At 43.8% G+C, this 26,567-nt stretch overlaps 1 protein-coding gene across 1 annotated transcript in view; it reads right to left on the bottom strand.

Annotated features, from left to right (window-relative positions):
- iars1 (isoleucyl-tRNA synthetase 1) overlaps window positions 1-26,567 on the bottom strand; it is a 168,415-nt gene that overhangs the window by 6,558 nt on the left and 135,290 nt on the right. Inside the window, exons 32-33 of the mRNA XM_033037262.1 lie at window positions 14,368-14,511; window positions 4,471-4,623 (exon numbers count right to left, since the gene is read on the bottom strand). Of these exons, the coding sequence (XP_032893153.1) occupies window positions 4,471-4,623; window positions 14,368-14,511 (297 nt within the window). The remainder of the gene's footprint in view (window positions 1-4,470; window positions 4,624-14,367; window positions 14,512-26,567) is intronic.

The raw sequence follows: 26,567 nt of genomic DNA on the forward strand, positions 1-26,567 counted from the left end.
TTTCAATATCACTACACTATTAAGTGCAGATGGCGCTGGTGCGTGGCGACTTTTTGTGTGCTCTTCCTAGATAAGGATCTACTGCCATCCTATACAATTGTTCTATTCTTCTACCTGTATGCATAGAAATAAATTTGGCACCCTGTATCTTCGTCTTTGGTTTATCCATTGTATTTGAGTTTGACCTGGCTGTATTTATGTATGGTATGTCTGATCTGTATGGATTGCATGTGAAATGAAACGTTTCACTGTACCTCAGTACAAAGTACACCTCAGTACACATGACAATAATAAACTTATCTGTGCATGAATGTTTATCCACTGACATGAAGCTTCAAGCAGAATAAGGCAGCCAGTTTAAATATCTATCTTCTATCTATCTATACATAACTAAAACTCTGATCTCGTTATCTTTCGGTTTGCGCGGTTTTTCTACTTGCACAAAAACGGTACGCGATAGCGCTACGATTTTTCGCCAGCTCACTCGCCGTTCTCCCGTGCTGCGAGTGCATCAGGTTTCAATAGACAATAGACAATAGGTGCAGGAGTAGCCCATTCGGCCCTTCAAGCCACACCGCCATCCAATGTGATCATGACTGATCATCCACAATCAGTACCCCGTTCCTGCCTTCTCCCTATCTAGCTCTCTTGAAAACATCCACTTTCGTTATGATCGGTAGCTTATTGTAAAAGTTAGCAAGATATAAAAATCTTAAAAACCGCGCTTGCGCAGGTCGATCACCTCTCCTGCCAGTCAGTGCCGCGCGGATTTGTCCCTTCTCCTGTCACTCCGCCACTCCCTGCGCCATCGCGTATTTACTGGAGTTGAGGGTGGCCGGCAGAGGACTCCACCCGGACACAATTTTCGGAGGGATCGGAAGCGGCTCAGCCCAGCCCAGGAGATGTCGCCAAACGGAAAGCAGAGATTCTGATCCCAGCAGGGGAGAACGACTAGTGACCAGTGCCCGCAGTGAGTCCCCATCGCAATGCCAGCTCTAGCCCCTTTTCCTCTGATCCCCATCTCTGGCTGCCGCCACCCTCTCCTGTGATACCCCCCTCTCCCCATGGCTCTTCCCCAGTTTTTTCTCCCAGCTCTCTTCCCCCCCATCCCCCCGCCCACACACACCTCTCCACCCACAACCCCCCCGCCCACACGCCCCTCCACCCACAACCAAGCGCAGGCAAATGGGACTAGTGTAGCTGGGACATTGTTGGCTGGTGTGGGTGGGCAAATTGGGCCGAAGGGCCTATTTCCACACTGTATCACTCTATGATATGACTCTATACTTACGTTGCCACTTTCATGGAGCTATCTATGGTCTTGGATCCCAAGATCCCTCTATTCATTAATGCTGTTAAGAATCTTGCCTTTAACAGTGTGCTTTCCCCTTACATTGGACCTCACACTTGTTCAAATTAAACTCGACCAGCTTGTTGCTTATCTGATTATCCAGGCCCATTGATCACTTTATTCTGGCTACAATGAAAGACAAGAGGGTAACCAGGGAGAAGATGGGAAGGCTCAAGGATAAAGGAGGGAATTTGTGCTTGGAGGCAGAGGATGCAGGCAAAATACTATACGAGTACTTTGCATCTGTATTCACCAAGAACATGGAGGACAATAGACGGAGGACAATAGACAATAGACAATAGGTGCAGGAGTAGGCCATTCGGTCCTTCGAGCCAGCACCGCCATTCAATGTGATCATGGCAGATCATCCCCAATCAGTACCCCGTTCCCGCCTTCTCCCCATATCCCCTGACTCCGCTATTTTTAAGAGCCCTATCTAACTCTCTCTTGAAAGTATCCAGAGAACCTGCCTCCACCGCCCTCTGAGGCAGAGAATTCCACAGACTCACCACTCTCTGTGAGAAAAAGTGTTTCCTCGTCTTCGTTCTAAATGACTTACTCCTTATTCTTAAACTGTGGCCCCTGGTTCTGGATTCCCCCAACATCGGGAACATGTTTCCTGCCTCTAGCATGTCCAAACCCGTAACAATCTTATATGTTTCAATGAGATATCCTCTCATCCTTCTAAATTCCAGAGTGTACAAGCCCAGCTGCTCCATTCTCTCAGCATATGTCATGCCCGCCATCCCGGGAATTAACCTTGTAAACCTACGCTGCACTCCCTCAATAGCAATGTGAGACAGTAGACAGTGAGATCAGGTAATTAAGAGAGGCAAGAGAGGACATTGCAGACCCTTGGTGACGATCTTTCCATCTTCTATGGCCACAGGTGAGGACCTAGAGGATGGAGAGTAGCCAATGTTGTTCCTTTGTTTAAGAAAGGAAGTAGACAGAATCCAGGAATCTTAGGCCAGTGAGCCTCTTGTCAGTAGTGAAGAAGCTATTGGAGAAGGTAGGTCACGATAGGATTAATTCCCATTTGGAAGCAAATGTGCTAATTAGGAATAATTTGATTTGATTTGATTCAATTTATTGTCATTGCACTATTCAGTGCAACGAAATGGTTTAGCCTGCAGTCATAACATAGAATAAATAACAAACACTCAACACAGTTTAAAGTCCCAAAGTCATTGTCTCTTCCCTCCTTGCTCTCCCTCTGCGCTGAGGCAATCCAAGCCTCCGATGTTGTGGCCCCGCTGGGTGATCGTAGGTAAGTCCTGCGGCTGAATCCGTGCTCCGCAAACGGGCCGGTTCAAACTCCGCGGCCTGGGGCGGTCGAAGCTGCCGAAGCTGCCGTCCTCCAGTCCAGCGGACGCAGCTGTAGTTGCGGGAGCTCCGTAAAACAGAACTCGAGCTCCCGATGATGTCGTCCACTGGCCCGCGGCCGAGCCTCCGAGGCTCCAAAGTCGGGTCGGAAGTTGGGTCGCCCCGCTACCACAGCCCCGAAGTCGGCCAGCCTCGCGTTGGTAAGTCCTGGCTCTGCCTCCGCAGCCTCGAGGTCGGTCGCAGTTGGAGGCCGCCAGCTCCGCGATAGGCCTCAGCGCAGACGGACACGGAGGATACGGCAGGAAAGGTCGCACCCCCCCCCCCCGAAGGAAGAGTCAAAAAGCATGTTACACCCACCCCTCCACACATACACAACTAAATAAACCAAAATAAACTGTAAAAACGGGACAAGAGAAAACAAAAAACAGAAAAGACAAACGGACTGCAGGCGAGCCGCAGCTGCAAGGCAGCGCCGCCACTTCCACAATTTGCGTGGATCCATAATCAGCATGGATCTGTACGTGTCTGGTCCTACTAACTTGATCAAGATTTTTGAGGAGGTGACAAAGGTGATCAAGGAGAGTAGGATGATGGATATTGAATGGCTACATGGATTTTAGTAAGGCTTTTTAGTATTTTAGTATGGATAAAGTCCCCCATTGCAGGTTGACCCAGATCAAGATGCTCAAGATTCAGTGCCTCGGTTGTATGGATGCAGAACTGACTTACTAAGTGAAGAGGAAGAATTGCGGTGGAAGGGCGTACTTTAGGTTGGATGTCTGACCAGTGGAGTTCCGCAGGGAACTGTGGTAGGATATCTGCTGTTTGTTATATAATTGATATGGACAAAAATATAGATGGATTGGTGAGTAAGTTTGCAGCCGACACCAAGATTGCTCGAGTTGTAGACTGTGAAGAAGAATGTCAAAGTAGACTGCAGGATACAGATCAGCTACAGAAATGGGCAGAAAAATGACAGATAGAGTTTAATCCAAGCAAGTGTGAGGTATTGCACTTAAAGTAAGTACACGGTTAATGTCAAGACACTTAACAGCATTATGTACAAAAATGATCTCGGGGTCCAAGTCCCTATCTCCCTGAAAATGGCAACACAAATAGATATACTGATTATGCTTGTCTTCATTGGTAGGGGCATTGAGTGTAAATTCAGGAAGACTTGATGCAGCTTTATAGGACTACAGTTTGGCCGCACTTGGTATATTGTGTGCAGTAATGATGTGGAGGCTTTGCAGAGGTTGCAGTTTACCAGAATGCTGCCTGAAATAGAGGGTATTAGCTATAAGTAGAGGATGGATAAACTTGGTTTGTGTTCTCTGGAATGTCGGATGTTATGGGAGATCTGAAAGTATATAAAACTATGAGAGGCATAGATAGGGGAGCATGGGTGGACATGGTGGAAATATCAGTGAGTAGAGGGCATAGCTTTAAGGGGAAAGGGGCAAAGTGTAAAAGAAATGCACAGGGCAAGTTTATGTTTTATACAGAAGGTGATAGGTGACTGAAATACGCTGCCTGGGGCAGTGGTGGAAGCAGATAGTGTCATTTAAGAGGCTTTTAGATAGGCAGATGGGTATGAGGAAATGGAGAGATATGGATCATGGCAGGTAGATGAGATTAGTTTACCTTGGCATCATGTTCAGCAGAGACATTGTGGGCTGAAGGGCCTGTTCCCGTGCTGCACTTTGCTACATTCTATGTCCAATGAACCGCAAACAAGATTTGTTATCCCCCAGCTCCCCCCCGGCACTGTCTAAACCATCAGCTGTACATACCTTCTGCTTTGGCATCATCAAGGCACAATCTTAGTTTTTTGCTTCGAAGGCCAAATACTTTGGCCGTCTCATGAAGAAGTCCAGGGTATGTCAGCCCAGTATCACCTGCTGGGTTCTCCAGCAAAATAGTTCCAACCGTTCCTTTCAGGCATTCTATAAAAGAACAGAAATTGTTAGCAGGATGCTGAGAAAGTAACAATCAGATTTCTATGATACATGCAAGTGTGGATATTAGGCCACTCCTTGGGGCATCCCCCTCGGCACTTGAGGGACAGGGACGAGGGACTGCCCACAGGCTTCCGGTTTCTGCTCAGGGGTTTTTCTGGGAGTTTGTTTTTTCCCTTCGGTGGAACTCGTGAGTGGATGCTCACAACCATCATTAAAGAACCTTTGAACCTGCCTGGCGTCTAATCTTTTTCTGACCGCGTCCAGGCCACTACACAAGAATAAAATACAAGTATATTGTATTTATATACTATATACAAGAATACAAAGTAAAAAATTAGTTGGACTGTATTTGTATGAAATCCAAATGTATCTTATTTTCATCCCAATGAAAGGTTCACCATTTAATTTACACGTTTTAAGTTCAGGTGATGTAACTGAAACAATGTGAAAAATTATGAAGAGCCATGGACTAATATGTAGGTTGCCTCACAGAGGACTTTGGCTTTCTTGTTATGTATTAAATGTAGAAATTCTGATCCTAGTATTAATAGATATCATCACTATATCACTGGAGGTGCTTTCTAAAGAACACAAATCTGACTGCAAATTACCAAAAATTGAACGAGATCAAAATGAACAGAACAGACGCCATTTTTTTGTCTGCAGTTTTTGTGTTGGTTTAATTGTTCATAATTTTTCAAACAGATTGCGATTGTCAAAAACGCTAAAAATATTCGGCAAGTCAAGTTGCATCTCTGAGAAGAGAAAAAGGTAATTACTCATGTCCACATTTACATTACATTAAAGATGTGATTTACATTAATGAACATAATTCGTCAATTAAAATCACATTTTACTACTTGAGATTTTCAATGTTAAATTTTAATGCAGAAAATGCATTGTGGATATAATTGCTATCACCTTAACACTTGGACAAATCTATAATATCAGATCAGATTCAGATTCAGATTCAGATTCAGATTCAAATGTTATTGTCATTGTGCAGTGTACAGTACAGAGACAACGAAATGCAGTTAGCATCTCCCTAGAAGAGCGACATAGAATATGAGCAATAAATAAATATATTTACATGCATACAGTCATGGTAGTGCAATTATTTATTTCCTGTTTTTTCCTGGTGGAAGGAGTGTCCGGGGGGGGGGGTGGGGTGGTTGGCAATCACCAAGGTACAGTGTTGAGTAATGTAACAGCCGCAGGGAAGAAGCTGTTCCTGGACCTACTGGTCCGGCATCGGAGAGACCTGTAGCGCCTCCCGGATGGTAGGAGGGGAAACAGTCTGTGGTTGGGGTGAGAACAGTCCTGGACGATGCTGAGCGCCCTTCGCAGACATCGCTTGCTTTGGACAGACTCAATGGAGGGGAGTGAGGAACCGGTGATGCGTTGGGCAATTTTCACCACCCTCTGCAGTGCTTTCCGGTCGGAGACAGAGCAGTTGCCATACCATACTGTGATACAGTCCAATTCCCATATAGATTCACTGATTTAATTCGTGACCGGTTTGGAAGAGCGGAGGTTTGTTGAGGTGGCTATTTTCACTGATGCAGGAGTTCCTAAAGGCAATGCCCTATGTCCAACCATCTTCAACTATAATCTTCATCCATAATCTTCCTTCCATCTTCAGGCCAGAAGTGGGGATTTTTCCTGATTTCATAATGTTAGCAACACCTCAGGAAATGAAGTAACACACCCTACATGTTGCAAGACTTGCATTATATTCAGACATGGGTGATAGGATTTCTGAATAAAAGTAACAGGCAATGACCCGCTCCAACAAGAGAGTTTAACCACCTGCACCTGACATTCTTAACATCACTATCACATCCCCCAGCACAAATATCTTGGCAGGTCAACATCAAGCAGAAATTCAAATGGACCAACCACACAAATTCCCTAGCAACAAGAACAGATCACTTTGAGTATTCTGTAGCAAATGGCTAACATCCTGACATTTCTGGGTCTTTTAATTATCTATAAGGTACACCAGACGTGTGATGGAGTACTCACCCAGGCAAATGGAGAGTAGTCTCCAATATGTCAAAAACACATCCAAGACAAGGCAGCCCACTTGACTGGCACCTTTTAACCACCATAACCTTCAATCCCATCAACGCACAGTCGCTGCAGTGTGCACCATCAATAATGCACGGCAGTTACTCACAAATTGTGAGCTTCCCTCTCAAACCCAGGACCTCTGACATCAAGAAAGACAAGGGCAGTAGGTGCATGCGAATACCATCACCTGCATTTCCCCTTCCACGGCATGCACCATCTCGGAAATATATTGCTTATGCATCATTGATTTTATTAAAAATGTGTACAGAAAAATGACTACATTTAATGAGTAGATGAGCAAATGTAAAAGTGAAATGGCTAGCGTCTCGTTTTTGGCGGAGTAACGAATCAAAGGCCAAAAAAATGACATATACACACACACACAAACACAGAGTTTTAAAAGCATATAGAAAATCGAACCTGCCTCCCCCACTTCCACTGGAAGCTCATTCCACACAGCTACCACTCTCTGAGTAAAGAAGTTCCCCCTCATGTTACCCCAAATCTTCTGTCCCTTCATTCTCAAATCATGTCCTCTTGTTTGAATCTTCCCTACTCTCAATGGGAAAAGCTTATCCACGTCAACTCTGTCTATCCCTCTCATCATTTTAAAGACCTATATCAAGTCCCCCCTTAACCTTCTGCGCTCCAAAGAATAAAGACTCAACTAGTTCAACCTTTCTCTGTAACTTAGTTGCTGAAACCCAGGCAACAATCTAGTAAATCTCCTCTGTACTCTCTCTATTTTGTTGACATCTATCTATATTACTAAATCTCTGTTCTTGACCGCTTTTGGCCTTCTGTGCTGCGATCTCCAAGAGAACGCCGCCACGTACGGCCGTCATTTTTGGCCACCTCGCTCAGAGCCCCCCTCCGCCGCATGTGTGCCGAGGGTTTTTCCCGTCGATGAAAAATGACAGAGATATTAATGTTTTTACAAAATTCCCCATTCTCTCTACTGCCCCCCCTGCTGGAGGGAGGGGGAGGGACTATAAAACCAGGAAGTGGTGTGCCTCAATCAGTCTCTGCAAGTGGTGTGCCTCAATCAGTCTCTGCAAGTGGTGTGCCTCAATCAGAGCTCTGAATAACACTGAACAAATGTCTCCACAGCTGTGAGTACCCATAATGTGGTTTGAAAATGAAAATATGGTTAGTTTGAGGAAAAAAGCACTGCCTGCAAATGGTTGTTTGGGTTGAAGTACTCTCTCTCTCTCTCTCTCTCTCCACCTCTCTCTCTCCCTATCCCTCTCTCTTTCTCTCTCCCCCCCTGTCTCTCTCCCTTTCTCTCTCTCTCTCCCCCCCTCTCCTACCCCCCCTCCCTCCTCTCCTCTCTCCCCCCTCTCTCCTCTCCCCACCCTCTCCTCTCCCCACCCTCTCCTCTCCCCCCTCTCTCCTCTCCCCCCCCCTCTCTCCCTCCCCCCCTCTCCCCCCCCATCCTCTCCTCCTCTCCCCCCCCCTCTCCTCCCCTCTTTTTCTCCCTCTCCTCCCCTCCATCCCCTCCCCCACCGTCCCTCCCCTCCACACACCCCTACCCCCTTCCCTCCCTCCCCCTCCCTGCTCCCCACCTCCCCCTCCCCTCCCCTCACCCCCTCAGCACACCCTCTCTCCCCCCCTCCTCTCTCCTCCCCCCGCCCCCTCTCCCCTCCTCCCCCACCCTCCCTCCCTCCCCTAAACCCCCTCTTCCCTCCACCCTCCCCCTCCATCCCCCTCCCTGCTCCCCCTCACTCTCCCCCTCACTCTCACCCTCTCTCTCTCCTCCCCTCCTCCCCCACCTTTCCCCCCTCACCCACCCTCCCTCTTCTCCTCCTCTCCACCCCCAATCCCTCTTGCCCCTCTGTGTCTCTGTCTCTCTCTCTGTCTCTGCCCCTTCTCTCTCTGCCCTCACTCTCTAACCCCGCCCCCCCCCCCCTCCCTCTCTAGATGTGATTGCAAGTTGGGGGCTATGCGTCAGTAGATAGGGTGGTTATGGGGTAAAAGGAGCAAATTAATAATATTAATATAATATCAAGGGGGGTAATTAGCGTGAGTGCGGGGGGGGGTAGTTAGTGTGTGTGACGCTGCATGCCGCCGCCCCCCCCACAACCGTACGTTGGGGGAACAGACCCAACGGGTCTGCACTTGGTCTAGTCTTTCCTATAATTTGGCGACCAAAATTGTACATCCAGAATTGGCCTCACCAATGCCTTGTACAATTTTAACATTACACCCCAACCTATACTCAATGCTCAGATTTATAAAGGCCAGCACACCAAAAGCTTTCTTTACCACCCTATCTACATGAGATTCCACTTTAAGGGAACTATGCACAGTTATTCCTAGATCCCTCTGTTCAACTGCATTCCTCAATTCGCTACCATTTACCATGTACGTCCTATTTTGATTTGTCCTGCCAAGATGTAGCACCTCACACTTATCAGCATTAAACTCTATCTGCCATCTTTCAGCCCACTCTTCCAAATGGCCTAAATCTCTCTGTAGACTTTGAAAATCTACTTCATTATCCACAACACCACCTATCTTAGTATCATCTGCATACTTACTAATCCAATTCACCACACCATCATCCAGATCATTGATGTATATGACAAACAACAGTGGACCCAATACAGATCCCTGAGGCACCCCACTAGTCACCGGCCTCCAACCTGACAAACAGACATCCACCATTACTCACTGGTATCTCCCATTCAGCCACTGTTGAACCCATCTTACTACTCCACCATTAACACCCAACAATTGAACCTTCTTAACCAACCTTCCATGTGGAACCTTGTCAAAGGCCTTACTGAAGTCCATATAGACAACATCCACCGCTTTACCCTCATAAATTTCGCTAGTAACCTCTTCAAAAAATTCAAGAAGATTAGTCAAACATGACCTTCCAGGCATAAATCCATGTTGACTGTTCCTAATCAGACCGTTTATCCAGATGCTTAAATATATTATCTCTAATATTGCAACTCACTTCTCCTTGGCATCAGCTCCACCTACATCAACTGACTCCAACTGGTCCAGAACGCAGCCGCCCGACTCATCACCCACACCAAATCCTGGCATCACATCACTCCAGTCCTCAAAAACCTTCACTGGCTTCCCATCTCCCACCGGATCACCTACAAAATCCTGGTCCTCACCTACAAAGCCCTCCACCATCTGGCCCCCCCATGTCTCATTGACCTCCTCTCCCCCTACCAACCCTCACGGTCCCTCAGATCCACATTAGCCGGTCTCCTCTCCATCCACAAGTCCAACCTCTGCAGTTTTGGGGACAGAGCCTTCTCCAGGGCAGCTCCCAGGCTCTGGAACTCCCTCCCCCAACTGATCCGCAATTCCGTGTCCCTCACCATCTTCCAGTCCCGCCTCAAGACCCATCTCTTCACCACTGCCTATCCTTAGCCCCACGTCCCCGTCCCTTTTCATCTGTGCATTAATTGCCTCATACTGTGTTTTGTATTGAATTCTGTCTTTACTTTGTGTACTAGTCATGTCTCTACTCTTTATTTCATTCCCCTTACATGTTTTTCCTCTACATGCTCAATTTTTGTAAGGTGTCCTTGAGACTCTTGAAAGGCGCCCATAAATAAAATTTATTATTATTAAGTATCCTTTCCATTAATTAGTCCACCACTGACGTCAAACTAACAGGTCTATAATTGCTAGGTTTACTCTTAGAACCCTTTTTAAACAATGGCACAACATGTGCGGCACGCCAATCCTCCGGAACCATTCCCGTTTCTAATGACATTTGAAATATTTCTGTCATAGCCCCTGCTATTTCTACACTAACATCCCTCAATGTCCTAGGGAATATCCTGTCAGGACCTGGAGACTTATCCACTTTTATATTTTTCAAGTGTCAGTACTTCCTCTTCTTTAAATCTCATAGTTTCCATAGCTACTCTACTTGTTTCCCTTACCTCACATAATTTAATATCCTTCTCCTTGGTGAATACCGAAGAAAATAAATTGTTCAATATCTCCCCCATCACTTTTGGCTCTGCAGATAGCTGTCCACTCTGACTCTCTAATGGACCAATTTTATCCCTCGTTATTGTTTTGCTATTAATATAGCTGTAGAAACCCTTTGGATTTACTTTCACCTTACTTGCCAAAGCAACCTCATATCTTCTTTTAGCTTTTCTAATTTCTTTCTTTAGATTCTTTTTACATTCTTTATACTCCTCAAGCACCTCATTTACTCCATGCTGCCTATAATTATTGTAGATCTCTCTCTTTTTCCGAACCAAGTGTCCAATTTCCCTTGAAAACCATGGGTCTTTCCAATTATTACTATTTCCTTTCAACCGAACAGGGACATAAAGATTCTGTACTCTTAAAATTTCACCTTAAATGTCTCCATTTCTCTTCTACATCCTTCCCATAAATCAAAATGTTCCAATTCACTCCTTTTAAATCCTTTCGCATCGCCTCAAAGTTAGCCTTTCTCCAATCAAAAATCTCAACCCTTGGTCCAGTTCTGACCTCCATAATTATGTTGAAACTAACGGTATTGTGATCACTGGACCCGAAGTGCTCCCCAACACATACCTCTGCCACCTGACCTGTCTCATTTCCTAACAGGAGGTCCAGCACTGCCCCTTCTCTAGTAGGTACCTCTATGTATTGCTGCAAAAAAATAACCTGCACACATTTTACAAACTCCAAACCATCCAGCCCTTTTACAGAATGTGTTTCCCAGTCTGTGTGGAAAATATGTAAACATTTTACCGTTAGAGCATTGTTTTTTCGAGCAGTATGATCACACACACAGCCCCCCCCCTCCCAGATCAGAGTTTTATTAGTATATAGATAATCTGTCATAATCCAGCACAATTCCTACCTATTTTGTCCCTGCTAAACCCAGCATATATTATTTCTAATATTATACCTGCCAGTGATTTGCAAACCAGTGATCTCATTAAGTGGCATAAAATGAATCCATTATTCTTGAACATAAAGTCAGCAGGATGGAATTCAAATAACTACTTATACTTATTTCCAGATGCTCATTCCTAAAATACAGAAGAATTTTAAATACTTACATTTTTTTAACTTCCCACAATTGTTGTTGACATGCAAAAGCACAGGCAAATATGTACAAGGTGAATAGCAACATGATTTAAAGATACATTCCCAACAGGATCATTCTTTTGTGGTAATTTTGCTGTGATAGCATTATTGTTTTTTTAGTAATTGATTTAGACTTGGGCTAGTCAGGGCAATGAGATAATAGATTACATTTGGTGTATATATGCCATGGAAAACGCTAAGAATCATGGTGTCATATAGCACAGATGTCCATGCCGACCAATATGCCTCATCTAAGATAATCCCCTCTGCTCGCTTTTGGCCCATCCATCTATCTTCTATCTATCTCTATACAACTAAAACTCTGAACTTGTTATCTTCTGGTGTGCGCGGTTTTTCTATTTGTGCAAAAACGGTATGTTCCCCTGTGCTGCGAGTGCACCAAGTTTCGTTCCGATCAGTGGCTTATTGTAAAAGTTAGCAAAGTTTAAAAATCTTAAAAACCGCGCGTGCGCAGATCGATCTCCTCTCCTGCCAGTCAGCGTTGCGCGGATTAGTCTCTTCTCCTGTCATTTCCTCGGGACGGTCTGCCCCTTCCTGCTCCATCGCGTCTTTACTTTAGTTGCGGGTGACTGGCAGAGGTCTCCAACTGGACACAATTTTCGGAGGGACCGGAAGCAGCCCAGCCCAGCCCAGGCCGGCGCAGAGTCGGAGATGTCGCCAAAGGGAAAGCGGAGACTCTGATCCCGGCGGAGAACGACCAGCGCCCGCTGTGAGTCCCCATCGCACCGCCAGCTCCAGCCCCTTCCCCTCTGGTCCCCCTTGCTGGCTCCTGCCCCCTGCCGCTGTGATACCCCCCTCTACCCATGGCTCTTCCCCATCTTTTCTCCGAGCTCTCTCCCCCCTCCCCCCACAATCTCTCCCCTGCCCACACCCCTCCCCCACAACCCCCCTCCACCCACACACCCCTTCCCCCACAACCACCCCGTCTAAATACCCATCCCCCCCCGCGCACTCCCCCGTCTCCCCCACAACCCACCCCACCCTCCCCCCACACACCCTCCCCCCACACACTCCCTCGCCCACACGCCCCCTCCCATAACTCCCCGCCCACACCCCCTCCCCCCCACAACCCCCTGCGCACACACACAACCCCCCGCCCACACATGCCCCGCTCCCACACCCCTCCTCCCACAACCCGCCCACACACACTCCACCGCCCACACACCCCCCTCCCCTCCCATCCCAAGTTCTAACCTGCCCAACATCTCCCGATAGCTCAAGCCCTGGCAAAGTCCTTAAAAATATTCCCTGCACTCTTTCCAGCTAAATAACACCTGTCCAGTAGCAGGATGACCAAAACTGAATTCCAAATACCGCCTTACCAACGTATTTTCAAATGTAACATAACGTCCCAAATTCTATACTCAATACCCTTCCGATGAAGGCCAATGTACCTAAAGCCTTCTTTCACCCAATCTACCAGTGACATCACTTTCAGGGCACTATATATCTGCACTCTTAGATCCCTCTGCTCCACAACACACCCCAGGCACACACCTTAGATCCCTCTGGCTTTGAGAATACGGGAAATTAAGGAGAGGGAGATATGCACAGTTTTTCATGATCTCAAGGCAACCGCAGCTTCTTAGTCAAATAATTTCAGAAGTGTGCTTGTAATGCTGGCTAATTTGCACAGTAAACTTCCTCAAAGAGAAATATGATAATTGCCTGCTCATCTCTCTGGATAACCGCACCAATATTTTCTCAAAACAATGCATGGGATCTTTCATGCTGTCCGAGGGTCTTGTTTTAATTACTTAATGCTCCTTTAACTACGCATTCTGTTATCTTGCATGCCATTGGTGTTGCTATTCATTTTTCTCCCTGTATAAAGAAATTGCCTGGGTTGGTATACAGAAACTTTCTGTGACTATTCCTTTCTCTGACGACTGTGTTTGCCGTGTGTCTTCCTCAACATTCTTTAATATGCATGAACGTTCGTTAATACACCCAAATTGATTAATATTTTTTATATGCTGAAAATTTGCTGAAAGTATTCATAAAACTACTTGACTACAATGTTTTATGTGGGGAATATTTTTTCATTTGAATAAAATTTAAATGGTAAATGAAAGATGCAAAAGGAAATCCTTTTTTTCGGTTTAATTTAACCTGATGCAATAGTTGTCTATTTAATCAAGATCAAGAATAATAATAGTCATTTACTTCTATTCCTAATTTTGGTATATCTGTCTTCATTTTTAAGGATTACTGTGGACACACAAATGACCTGCAAAAATTAATTGATTCAACTTCTACTTTTCAGGCAGGTAGAAGTCATGTTGAACATCTTACTAAGTTTTGATTCCCTTTATATTATAAATCAATTATAAATTTGCAGCAATATATTGAAGTTGCTCAAATGCAACTGACAGTAGGGAAAGGATGTGCAAGAATTTCAATATTGACAAACTGCAATTTAATAACATTTTAACGTGGTAGAACATTCTAGGTTGCTTCACAAGTTTCAGTGGGGAAAAAAAACCCTCAAAGCAGCAAGATATTATAACAAATAATTATTATATTCAATCTGTAAAATAAATGTATTAGTCTTTCTAGTCATACCTTGAGGTTTGGCATTCACTAGCTGCAAGTTGACATACTTGCAGAGCAGATTTTCAGACTGTATAATAGCTTCTGGTGCAGTTCCAGCTGTCACATACACAGTCTTTCCACTGAGGATCATCAGGTCAGTCTCATTTGTTAGTTCTGGAAGAGGCAAACAGAATCAGTGTTGCAGGATGCACTTTTACTAGTCGTCATGCAAAAAAATCCTGGTATCAGGAGAATGATTCCATATTACAGCTTTCTCAAATAAAGGCTTAATTACTTTTGAGCATGCAAATTGTACATTAAGGCCTGAAAACCTAATAACTCGTACGTGCATTTTGCAATTGACATCTCTCAAAACAAAATTGATTGCACTATATTATTTTAATCAGTTATGATGATTAATTGAAATATCAAGCAGTGGTGCATTGCAGAAACTGTGTGGCAATTCACAGAACATAAAACACAAAACACTACAGCAGAGGAATAGTCCCTGTGGCCCACCATGTATGTGCCAAATTATACTAATCATCTAGGCCTGCACGTGGTCCACATTCCTCTGTCCCTTGCACATCCATGTGCCTACCTAAAAGCCTCTTAAACACCACTATCATATCTGCTCCTACCACCCACCCTGGCAGTGCTTTCCGGGTACCGTACACACTTCATGTAAAAAACGTGCCTCCTTTAAACTTACCCCTAAAACCTTAAAGCTATGACCTCTAATCTTTGACATTTCCATTCTGGGAAAACCATTTCAAATATCTACCCCATCTACGCCTCTCATACTTCCATCATGTCTGCCTTCACCCTTCGATGATCCAAAGAAAACAATCTAAGTTTGTCCAACCTCTCCTATCTAATCCAGGCAGCATTCTAGTAAACCTCTTCTGCACCCTCTCAACATCCTTCCTCCATTAGGGTTACCAGAACTGCACACAATAAATGCAACCAAACAAAATGCTTCACTGACTCTTATACTCAATGCCCCAAATGATGAAGGCAAGCATACCATACACCTTCCTTACTACGAAGATAGACACAAAATGCTGGAGTAACTCAGTGGGACACGGATCATCTCTGGAGAGAAGGAATGGGTGACGTTTCGGGTCGAGACCCTTCTTAATTCTGATGTCAGGGGAGTGGGAGGAACAGTGATAGAACGTAGGTCGGAGACAGTAAGACTGGTGGAAGAACTGGGAAGGGGGAGGAGATGGAGAGAGAGGTAAAGCATGGGCTATTCCTTACTCCTCTACTTGTTTGCCACTTTCAGCAAGCAATGGACTTGGACCCCCAAAATTACTGCATACTTCAATGCTGTTAAGGATCCTGACATTAACTGTATACTTTCCTTTTACCGTCAAACACCCACAGTGCAACATCTTATAGCTGGTATATACACACTTCTCAAGCAGAGAAAATCCTAGCAAAATCAGTCTATATCAGGGAAATATTTGCCAAAACATGGTAATTTGGTAAAAAAGGTATTATCATTTTCATAACTATTATTGTCTTTGTATTAATAAATTAATAACAAAAATGATCTGGCAATAGAAGCAGAGTAAAAGTAGAGAAAAGTCCTAAAAAATAACCAGAGACAAAAGGGTCAAATAAAGACAGGAAACGAGGAGTGAAATGTAAAGCCTTCTCTCCTCATCAGAAACTCCTTTCTTCTCCTTTTCACCTCAAGCCTTTGGCACTTACTCCACCCATTTGCCAATCTAACCCCATTACCTGTATTTGCCTTTCACTTACCACGCTTTATCTGCCCCTAGCTCACCTTTCCAGCTTTCTCCCTCACACTCCCTCAGTGTGAAGGGTCCTGGCCTGTAACATCACCTGTCCATTCCCTCCTCCGATGCTGCATTCATCCAGCACTCGTGTTTTCCTCAAGATTCCAGCATTTGCAGTTTCTTGAGTCACCTTAAAAAAATCTTCCAGAGTGTGTCTCACTGAATGTCCTCACCAAAGAGGTGATCCCTCCTCTCTCCTAGCTTTCTTCCGCTCCCCTCCCCCACCCCTCATCAATGTGAAGAAGGGGCTCGAGCTTAACATCACCTATCCATGTTCTCCAGGGGTGCTGCCTAACCCACTGAGTTGCTCCAGCATTTTTCTGTCTTTTATTCAGTTGAAAAACAAGTCTGACAGCAGGCACAACCACTGACAGGAGAGCGAGTAGTTGTATCTGCTTACAACCGTTTCATTGGCAGAGCTTGACTTGATCCACACACACCGCACGTGGCCTTGCCAGCATGTGTGATCTAACCATCCAAGTTCTAGAATTGCCTTTTTGTAAATACAGTGCCCTCCATGTTTGGGCCAAAGACCCATCATTTATTTATTTGCCTCTGTAATCTACAATTTGAGATTTGTAATAGAAAAAAATCACATGTGGTTAAAGTGCATATTGTCAGATGTTATTAAAGGCCATTTTTATACATTTCAGTTTCACCATGTAGAAATTACAGCTGAGTTTATGCATAGTCCCCCCATTTCAGGGCACCATAATGTTTTGGACACATGGCTTCACAGGTGTCTGTAATTGCTCAGGTGTGTTTAATTGCCTCCTTAATGCAGGTATAAGAGAGCTCTCAGCATCTAGTCTTTCCATTACCTTTGGAAACCTTTATTGCTATTTATCAACATGAGGACCAAAGTTGTGCCAATGAAAGTCAAAGAAGCCATTATGAGACTAAGAAACAAGAATAAAACTGTTAGGGACACCAGCCAAACCTTAGACTTACCAAAATCAACTGTTTGGTGAGTGGGGAAAAACCTGGCAGATGTTATTCAATACAACCAAATGTCATACCATGCATATCTCACACAAGATTAAACCATTTTTATTGGAATACAACATGGGTAGCCATACATTGCTTGCTGTCGACCATCACCCATATCTAGGAGGCGAATTAAGCAGAGATTTAAGTTGGGCGACGCATATTAGTCAGGTGTCTAATAAAGCTAATAGAACTCTCGGCCTTCTTAAAATAATTCACGCACGTAGTACATCCGTCAAAGAGAATGCCTACAAGTCCATGGTCAGGCCCAAAGTGGAGCCGTCTGGGATCCTTTCAACAACAACAACAAGATCACCCTGGAGAAAGTACAACGCCAAGCAGCCCGCTTTGTATGGAATGACTACAAGCGCAAATAAAGTGTGAATAATATGCTGACTTCTCTCGGATGGGATACTCTAGAGCTCCGCAGAATCAGGCTAAGACATTGTAATTTACAAGGAGATTCACAACATCACACCATCAAATCTTCCGTCGTCCCAGACCACCAACTGCCATGAAACAAGACAAAATAACGGTCCCTACATCATCAACTCGCTACATTTCAATAAACTTTGCTACCAATATTCCCTTTACCCAAGGACGATAAGGGAATGGAATAGGTTACCACCCAACACATGTGCTGCTCCCGATGTTGTCATTTCAAAAGGGGATTGAGCAACTAGATCTCCTCAACATGGTCAAAAAGGCCCACTTCTTAATGTAGTCACTACTCTACTCACTCCGACCTGCGCGAGATAACCACTTATGAACTGTCTGCGCAGTAATCAACCAGAACCAGGGTCAAGAAGTACTTAAAAGAGCAACCACAGTTCTGGAAAAAGGTCTTGTGGACAGAAGAGACGAAGATTAACTTACATCAGAGTGATGGCAAGAGCAATGTATGGAGGAGAGAAGGAACTGCCCAAGATCCAAAGCATACCACCTCATCTGTGAAACACGGTGGTGGGGGTGTTATGGCCTGGGCATGTATGGCTGCTGAAGGTACTGGCTCACTTATCTTCATTGATGATACAACTGCTGATAGTAGTAGCATAATGAATTCTGAAGTGTATAGACACATCCTATCTGCTCAAGCTCAAAAAATGCCTCAAAACTCATTGGCCAGCAGTTCATTCTACAGCAAGACAATGATCCCAAACATACTGCTACAGCAACAATGGAGTTTTTCAAAGGTAAAAAATGGTAAATTTTTAGTAGCCAAATCAATCACCTGATCTAAACCCAATTGAGAATGCCCTTTCTTTATATGCTGATGAAGAGAAAACTGAAGGGGACTAGCCCCCAAAACACGGATAAGCTAAAGATGGCTGTAATACAGACCTGGCAGAGCATCACCAGAGAAGACACCCAGCAACTTACTTACAAAATTCTTAAGGGGTTGGACAGGCTAGATGCAGGAAGATTGCTCCCGATGTTGGGGAAGTCCAGGACAAGGGGTCACAGCTTAAGGATAAGGGGGAAATCCTTTAAAACCGAGATGAGAAGAACTTTTTTCACACAGAGAGTGGTGAATCTCTGGAACTCCCTGCCACAGAGGGTAGTCGAGGCCAGTTCATTGGCTATATTTAAGAGGGAGTTAGATGTGGCCCTTGTGGCTAAGGGGATCAGAGGGTATGGAGAGAAGGCAGGTACGGGAGACTGAGTTGGATGATCAGCCATGATCATATTGAATGGCGGTGCAGGCTCGAAGGGCCGAATGGCCTACTCCTGCACCTAATTTCTATGTTTCTATGTTTCTAACTGGTGATGTCCATGAATCGCAGACTTCATGCAGTCATTGCATGCAAAGGATATGCAACAAAATACTAAACATGACTACTTTCATTTACATGACATTGTTGTGTCCCAAACATTATGGTGCCCTGAAATGGGGGGACGATGTGTTAACACTGCTGTAATTTCTACCTGGCGAAACCAAAATGTATAAAAATGGCCTTAATTAAAATCTGACAATGTGCACTTTAAATTTTCTGTTACAAATCTCAAATTGTGGAGTACAGAGGCAAATAAATAAATGATGGGTCTTTGTCCCAAACATTATGGAGGGCACTGTACAGCCTTTTCAATATGAATCAGCTAGGTGCACAATAAATAATCATCTCTTTCATGAATACTTTCAGTGAGCCACACTCAGGAATATTTTTTAAGAAGACACAAGACATGGTAAATGCTGGAATCTTGAGCAAAACACAAAGTGCTGGAGGACCTCGGCAGGTCACGCAGCATCTGAGGATCAATGGACAGGCGATTTTTCAGGGTTTCTAGTTTTAAGAATGCTTCTGTTTGTGTCTGAAATTCAGGGCGATACAAAACTATTAAAGATCAATTAAATAGCTACATTTTTGAAAATAATAAAATAAACTATAATGACTTAAGAACGCAAACAATATATCAATGGCAATTAATGTTTTTAAAATGACTTCGTCAAACCATTCGCTCTCACAGCCATTCCAGTCTATTGACATGAATGAGCTTGTTGATCTTGTGCCTGGTCGTAATGTAGGTTAAGTAGGGGAGATTCTCATGGTAATTGCTTGTAAACTCAGCGAGTTAATGTCCTGACACTGGACTAGATAGTGCAGAGCTGGGAAACCAGCCAATAAGTTCAGAACTTCTGCACTCATGGAGGAATTGTGAACTTTTTGGCAGTTGAATTATATTTGTCATTAGATCCATGTGGAACTGCTGGCATTTCCCAGCACGTAGCAGACCACATAGAGTACATTTACTCTAGGAGTAAACCTAGCAATTATAGACCTGTTAGTTTGACGTCAGTGATGGGCAAATTAATAGAAAGGATACTTAGAGATAATATATATAAGCATCTGGATAAACAGGGTCTGATAATGAACAGTCAACATGGATTTATGCCTGGAAGGTCATGTTTGACTAATCTTCTTGAATTTTTTGAAGAGGTTACTAGGGAAATTGATGAGGGTAAAGCGGTGGATGTTGTCTATATGGACTTCAGTAAGGCCTTTGGCAAGGTTCCACATGGAAGGTTGGTTAAGAAGGTTCAATTGTTGGGTATTAATGTTGGAGTAGCAAGATGGATTCAACAGTGGCTGAATGAGAGATGCCAGAGAGTAATGGTGGATGGCTGTTTGTCAGGTTGGAGGCCGGTGACTAGTGGGGTGCCTCAGGGATCTGTGTTGGGTCCACTGTTGTTTGTCATGTACATCAATGATCTGGATGATGGTGTGGTAAATTGGATTAGTAAGTATGCAGATGATACTAAAATAGGTGGTGTTGTGGATAATGAAGTAGATTTTCAAAGCCTACAGAGAGATTTAGGCCATTTGGAAGAGTGGGCTGAAAGATGGCAGATGGAGTTTAATGCTGATAAGTGTGAGGTGCTATATCTTGGCAGGACAAATCAAAATAGGACGTACATGGTAAATGGTAGCGAATTGAGGAATGCAGTTGAATAGAGGGTAGGAATAACTGTGCATAGTTCCCTGAAGGTGGAATCTCATGTGGATAGGGTGGTAAAGAAAGCTTTTGGTGTGCTGGCCTTTATAAATCAGAGCATTGAGTATAGAAGTTGGGATGTAATGTTAAAATTATACAAGGCATTGGTGAGGCCAATTATGGAGTATGGTGTACAATTTTGGTCGCCAAATTATAGGAAAGATTTCAACAAAATAGAGAGAGTACAGAGGAGATTTACTAGAATGTTGCCTGGGTTTCAGCACCTAAGTTACAGAGAAAGGTTGAACAAATTAGGTCTTTATTCTTTGGAGCGCAGAAGGTTAAGGGGGGACTTGATAGAGATCTTTAAAATGATGAGAGGGATAGACAGAGTTGACGTGGATAAGCTTTTTCCATTAAGAGTAGGGAAAATTCAAACAAGAGGACTAATTTGAGAATGAAGGGACGGAAGTTTAGGGGTAACATGAGAGGGAACTTCTTTACTCAGAGAGTGGTAGCTGTGCGGAATGAGCTTCCAGTGGAAGTGGTGGAGGCAGGTTCAATTTTATAATTTAAAAATAAATTGGATAGGTATATGGACGGGAAAGGAATGGAGGGTTATGGTCTGAGTGCAGGTAGATGGGACTAGGTGAGAGTAAGTGTTCAGCACGGACTAGAAGGGCCGAGATGGCCTGTTTCCGTGCTGTAATTGTTATATGGTTATAAGGCTAGCAAAGACGGCTTGTGAGAATGCATTAGATTTCCAAAAGAAAATTCTAGAAACATTTATTGAAATGATAACTTTGAAAAAGCTAAACACAAATTTAAGCAGAGTAAAACAGATTGGCCTGATGAAATGATTTTAAACAGTTACGCTTAACAATAATGATCCGTTATCAGTGAAGGAAATTCACTTAATCAGACTTCATCAGATTCTCATGGATATGGCATATTACAACACGGAAAGAGATAATTTCAATGTGTGTTGTCTGCATTGTCCATGCAAGCAGCAATTCCGATTTAATCAATTTAGATTGAGAATAGAAACTGCCTGTCAGACCTTCTTTCCATTATTCTCTTTATCTCACGATAAGAAAATTAGAATCATGGCTTCAATGATCTAGGTGAAAACACTGTCATTTTCAAACAAAAACTAAACACAGGGGAAAAAGCCAATAGTTAAATGAACCAAAATACTGAAAACCAATCAGACAGCCAAAGTTGTCTATTTCAGCAATACTAGTATTTTTATTTTCAATATGCAAGTTAATGTTTAAAACTCTTTTTAAAGAAGTACAGAAGTAAAATAAAATCCTGCTGTGAGTAAGTACCCTTAATTTGGTTTGAAAATGAAAATATGGTTAAAGTAAAAAAGCACTGCCTGCAAATGGTTGTTTGGGGGGTTTGGGTTGAAATAAAAAGGCACTCTCTCTCTCCCCCCCCCCCTCTCCCCCTCCCCCCCTCTCCTCTCCCCCTCCCCCCTCTCCTCTCCTCTCCCCCCCCTCTCCTCTCCCCCTCCCCCCCCCTCTCTCTCTCCCCCTCCCCCCTCCCCCTCCCCCCTCCCCCCCCCCCCCCCCCCTCCCTCCCCTCCCCCCTCTCCCCCCCCTCCCCTCTCCTCTCCCCCTCCCCCCTCTCCTCTCCCCCTCCCCCCCTCTCCTCTCCCCCCCTCTCCTCTCCCCCTCCCCCCCTCTCCTCCTCCCCCCTCTCCTCTCCCCCTCCCCCCCTCTCCTCTCCCCCCCCCCTTCCCCTCCCTCCTCCCCCCTCCCCCCCTCCCCCTCCCCTTCCCCCCCTCTCTCCCCTCCCTCCTCCCCCCCTCTCCTCTCCCCCTCCCCCCCTCCCCTCCCTCTCCTCTCTCTCCCCCTCTCCCCTCACCCCACCCTCCCTCTTCTCCTCCTCGCCACCCCCTCTCCCTCTTGCCCCTCTCTCTGTGTCTCTGCCCCTTCTCTCTCTGCCCTCACTCTCTACCCCCCCCCCCCCCTCCCCTCCCCCCCCTCTCTAGATGTGACTGCAAGTTGGGGGCTATGCGTCAGTAGATAGGGTGGTTATGGGTAAAAGGAGCAAATTAATAATATTAATATAATATCAAGCGGGGTAATTAGCGTGTGTGCGGGGGGGGGGGGGAGATAGTTAGTGTGTGTGACGCTGCATGCCGCCTCCCCCCCCACAACCGCACGTTGGGGGAACAGACCCAACGGGTCTGCACTTGATCTAGTATCTTTATAAAACTTTGGTTTCTGCATTTGGGATATTGTGTGCAGTTTTGGTTGCACCATTGCAGAAAGGATGTGGAGATTTTGGAAAGGTTTACCAGAATGCAGCCTTGATTAGAGGGTATTGGCTGTAAAGAGAGATTGGACACATTTGGATTGTTTTCTCTGGAGCATCGGAGGTTGAGGGAAGTCCAGGTGGATGTTTGGTAAAATTATGAGGCATAGATTGAGAAGACATTCAGAATATTTATCCCAGGGTGGAAATTGAAATGCTAGACGACATAGCTTTAAGGTCTTTTTTTTAACATACAGAGAATGGCAGGCATCTGGAAAGCGCTGCCAGGGGTGGTAGTGGAAGCACTTATGATGGCGTGTTAAAGAGGCTTTTAGAAAGACTCGTGTAAATGCAGGGAATGGAGGAACATGCATCACGTCAAAGCAGAGAAATTAGTTTAATCTGGCATCATGTTTGACATAGACATCATCGGGTCACAGGGCTCATTCCAATGTTGTACTATTCTATGTTCTATTTTTGTTTTCCATCTTTTGTGCAGGGAGAATAGGTTCAAGAGCCCGTCTTTAAAGTGCAGGGAAGAATATTAACAATGAAGAATACTTAAAATTATCAGCAAGTTAATTTGCGGTATGGAGAGATATCTAAATAAGGGATGCAAATCTTTTATCAGGTACACTTGTGATGTAAGAATTTCAGAAAAAATAAGAAAATTGGGCAGCTTGTAATAGGGTGAACCCACGAGCCTTACATACTGGAAGAGGATGATGGGAAAATAGGCTAACATAGTGAATATAATTTAAGGGTCATGTTAAACAGGCAGTAGTTAAATTAGGAATGTGTTTAGATTACAAGATAGAGGCACAGTGCCCTCCATAATGTTTGGGACAAAGACCCATCATTTATTTATTTGCCTCTGTACTCCACAATACTCCACAGAGAGGAGATACCTGGAGATTCATTGTGATGGATGTTTGTGTTAAATTGTGTTCATTGTGTGTTTTGTTGCTTTTTTCTGTCATGACTGCATGGTACGAAATCTCGTTCAAACTTGTTTGAATGACGATAAAGGATATTCAATTCAATTCACTTTGAGATTTGTAATAGAAAAAAAATCACATGTGGTTAAACTGCACATTGTCAGATGATATTAAAGGTCATTTTTATACATTTTGGTTTCACCATGTAGAAATTACACCTGTGTTTATACATAGCCCCCCCATTTCAGGGCACCATAATGATTGGGACACAGCAATGTAATGTAAATGAACGTAGTCATGTTTAGTATTTTGTTGCATATTCTTTGCATGCAATGACTGCTTGAAGTCTGCGATTCATGGACATCACCAGTTGCTGGGTGTCTTCTCTGGTGATGCTCTGCCAGGCCTGTATTGCAGCCATCTTTAGCTTATGCTTGTTTTGGGGGCTAGTCCCCTTCAGTTTTCTCTTCAGCATATAAAAGGCATGCTCAATCAGGTGATTGACTTGGCCACTCAAAGCTATTTTTTAACTTTCAAAAACTCCTTTGTTGCTTTCGCAATATGTTTGGGATCATTGTTTTGCTGTAGAATGAACCGCCATTTTTGAGGCATTTGTTTGAACTAGAGCAGATAGGATGTGTCTATACACTTCAGAATTCATTATGCTACTACCACCAGCAGTTGTATCATCAATGAAGATAAGTGAGCCGGTACCTTCAGCAGCCAAACATGCCCAGGCCATAACACCCCTACCACCGTGTTTCACAGATGAGGTGGTATGATTTATATCTTGGACAGTTCCTTCGCTCCTCCATACTTTGCTCTTGCCATCATTCTGATATGTTAATCCTCGTCTCATCTGTCCACAAGACCTTTTTCCAGAACTGTGGTTGCTCTTTTAAGTACTTCTTGGCAAACTGTAACCTGGCCATCCTATTTTTGTGACTAACCAGTGATTTGCATCTTGCAGTGTAGCCTCTGTATTTCTGTTCATGAAGTCTTCTGCAGACAGTGGTCATTGACAAATCCACACCTGACTCCTGAAGAGTGTTTATGATCTGTCGGCCAGGTGTTTGGGGATTTTTCTTTATGATAGAGAGAATTCTTCTGTCATCAACTGTGGAGGTCTTCTTGGCCTGCCAGTCCCTTTGCGATTAGTAAGCTCACCAGTGCTCCCTTTCATCTTAATGTTCCAAACAGTTGATTTTGGTAAACCTAAGGTTTGACTGATGTCTCTAACAGTTTTATTCTAGTTTCTCAGTCTCATGATGGCTTCTTTGACTTTCATTGGCACAACTTTGGTCCTCATATTGATAAACAGCAATAATAGTTTCCAAAGGTGATGGAAAGACTGTAGGAAAGACTAGGTGCTGAGAGCTCTCTTATACCTGCATTAAGGAGGCATTATGGGAGGGGGGGGGGGGGGGGGCTATGTATAAACACAGCTGTAATTTCTACATGGTGAAACCATAATGTATAAAAATACCCCTTAATCCAATCTGACAATGTGTACTTTAACCACATGTGATTTTTTTATATTACAAATCTCAAATTGTGGAGTACAGAGGCAAATAAATAAATGATGGGTCTTTGTCCCAAACATTATGGAGGGCACTGTGGCTAGAGCAAGGATAAACATAAAAAGTCACTTTATGACACCCATTTACAGAGCAAATGAGAGACTGGTTTTACTCTGAGCACAGGAAAAAAAATACTAGCTGTCAGACAGATAGAGATAACTCCAGCAGAGACAAAACACAAATCAAGGACTACAAATAAAAGTGGGTTACTGGTGAATTATTGCAAAAAATATAAAATCCACATGTGACCATTGTAACATGAATAGTATAAAATGCTACCCAGTTTATATACTGGCGAGTCCCAAATATTCAACAAAAAAATCACCGTTCTGTCGAAGATTTTCCATAATTAAGAGGACACCTGGGTCCCATGTGAAAACCAGTTTTAGGTCAGGCACATAGAACCCTCCAACAACTTACCACAAAAAGTCACTGTTTACCCTGTCTTGTGCACAACAGGCAAAAAAAAATTACCATTTTATATGGAACAATTATTCAAATCCCTGGTGATCCAAGGATATGAAGGCACTGTGTCCTATTTTTTACATCTTCCAACTGACTGTGGAATGAAAATGCAGGCAAATAGGTGTGAACAAGAACTCTGCTATTATTAGGACATATTATTACCAAATTCAAATCAATTTTTGCAAAGCCTGCCCTGCAGTAATCACTTAGCATCTGTCCCTGCAGTAAATTCACATGGTTTTATTTTTATTATGCTCCAAGCAAGAAATGACCAATGTGTCCACTGGGAATTGTAACAGTCTATTGCAGTGTAATGTGATGTGCTGGGTCCTTTTATTGAAAAAGACACAATCTAACGACCAATTAAATAAAATATATTTATGTTTTTTCTTGGCTGGCTATAGCCATAATGGATATTCATATGACATTTAAGGGAAATTTTAACAGTAACAGATCGTTTTATGTTCAAATATTTAATAATCCATCAGGCTAGGAAGTTATATAAATAATAAAATCTTACTGCTTTTGGTATGTATTTATACAGCTCGCATATATTATATAATATATATATAATACTTAAGCAAACAAGCTGAAACAAGATCAGGAAATTCAACTATTAAATTCTGTGTCAAATCTTGCCCAGAAAGGGAAATTGGAAGGAAAGAAGGTTAGTATTAAGGGAATCTCATGGATTAGTACTACATATTTACTTCAAAGGTAAATTCAATGTTCAATAGCAAAATAGTGTTACAGAA

The sequence above is a fragment of the Amblyraja radiata genome, chromosome 18 (assembly GCF_010909765.2).
Source record: "Amblyraja radiata isolate CabotCenter1 chromosome 18, sAmbRad1.1.pri, whole genome shotgun sequence".
In the NCBI taxonomy this organism is placed as follows: Eukaryota; Metazoa; Chordata; class Chondrichthyes; order Rajiformes; family Rajidae; genus Amblyraja; species Amblyraja radiata.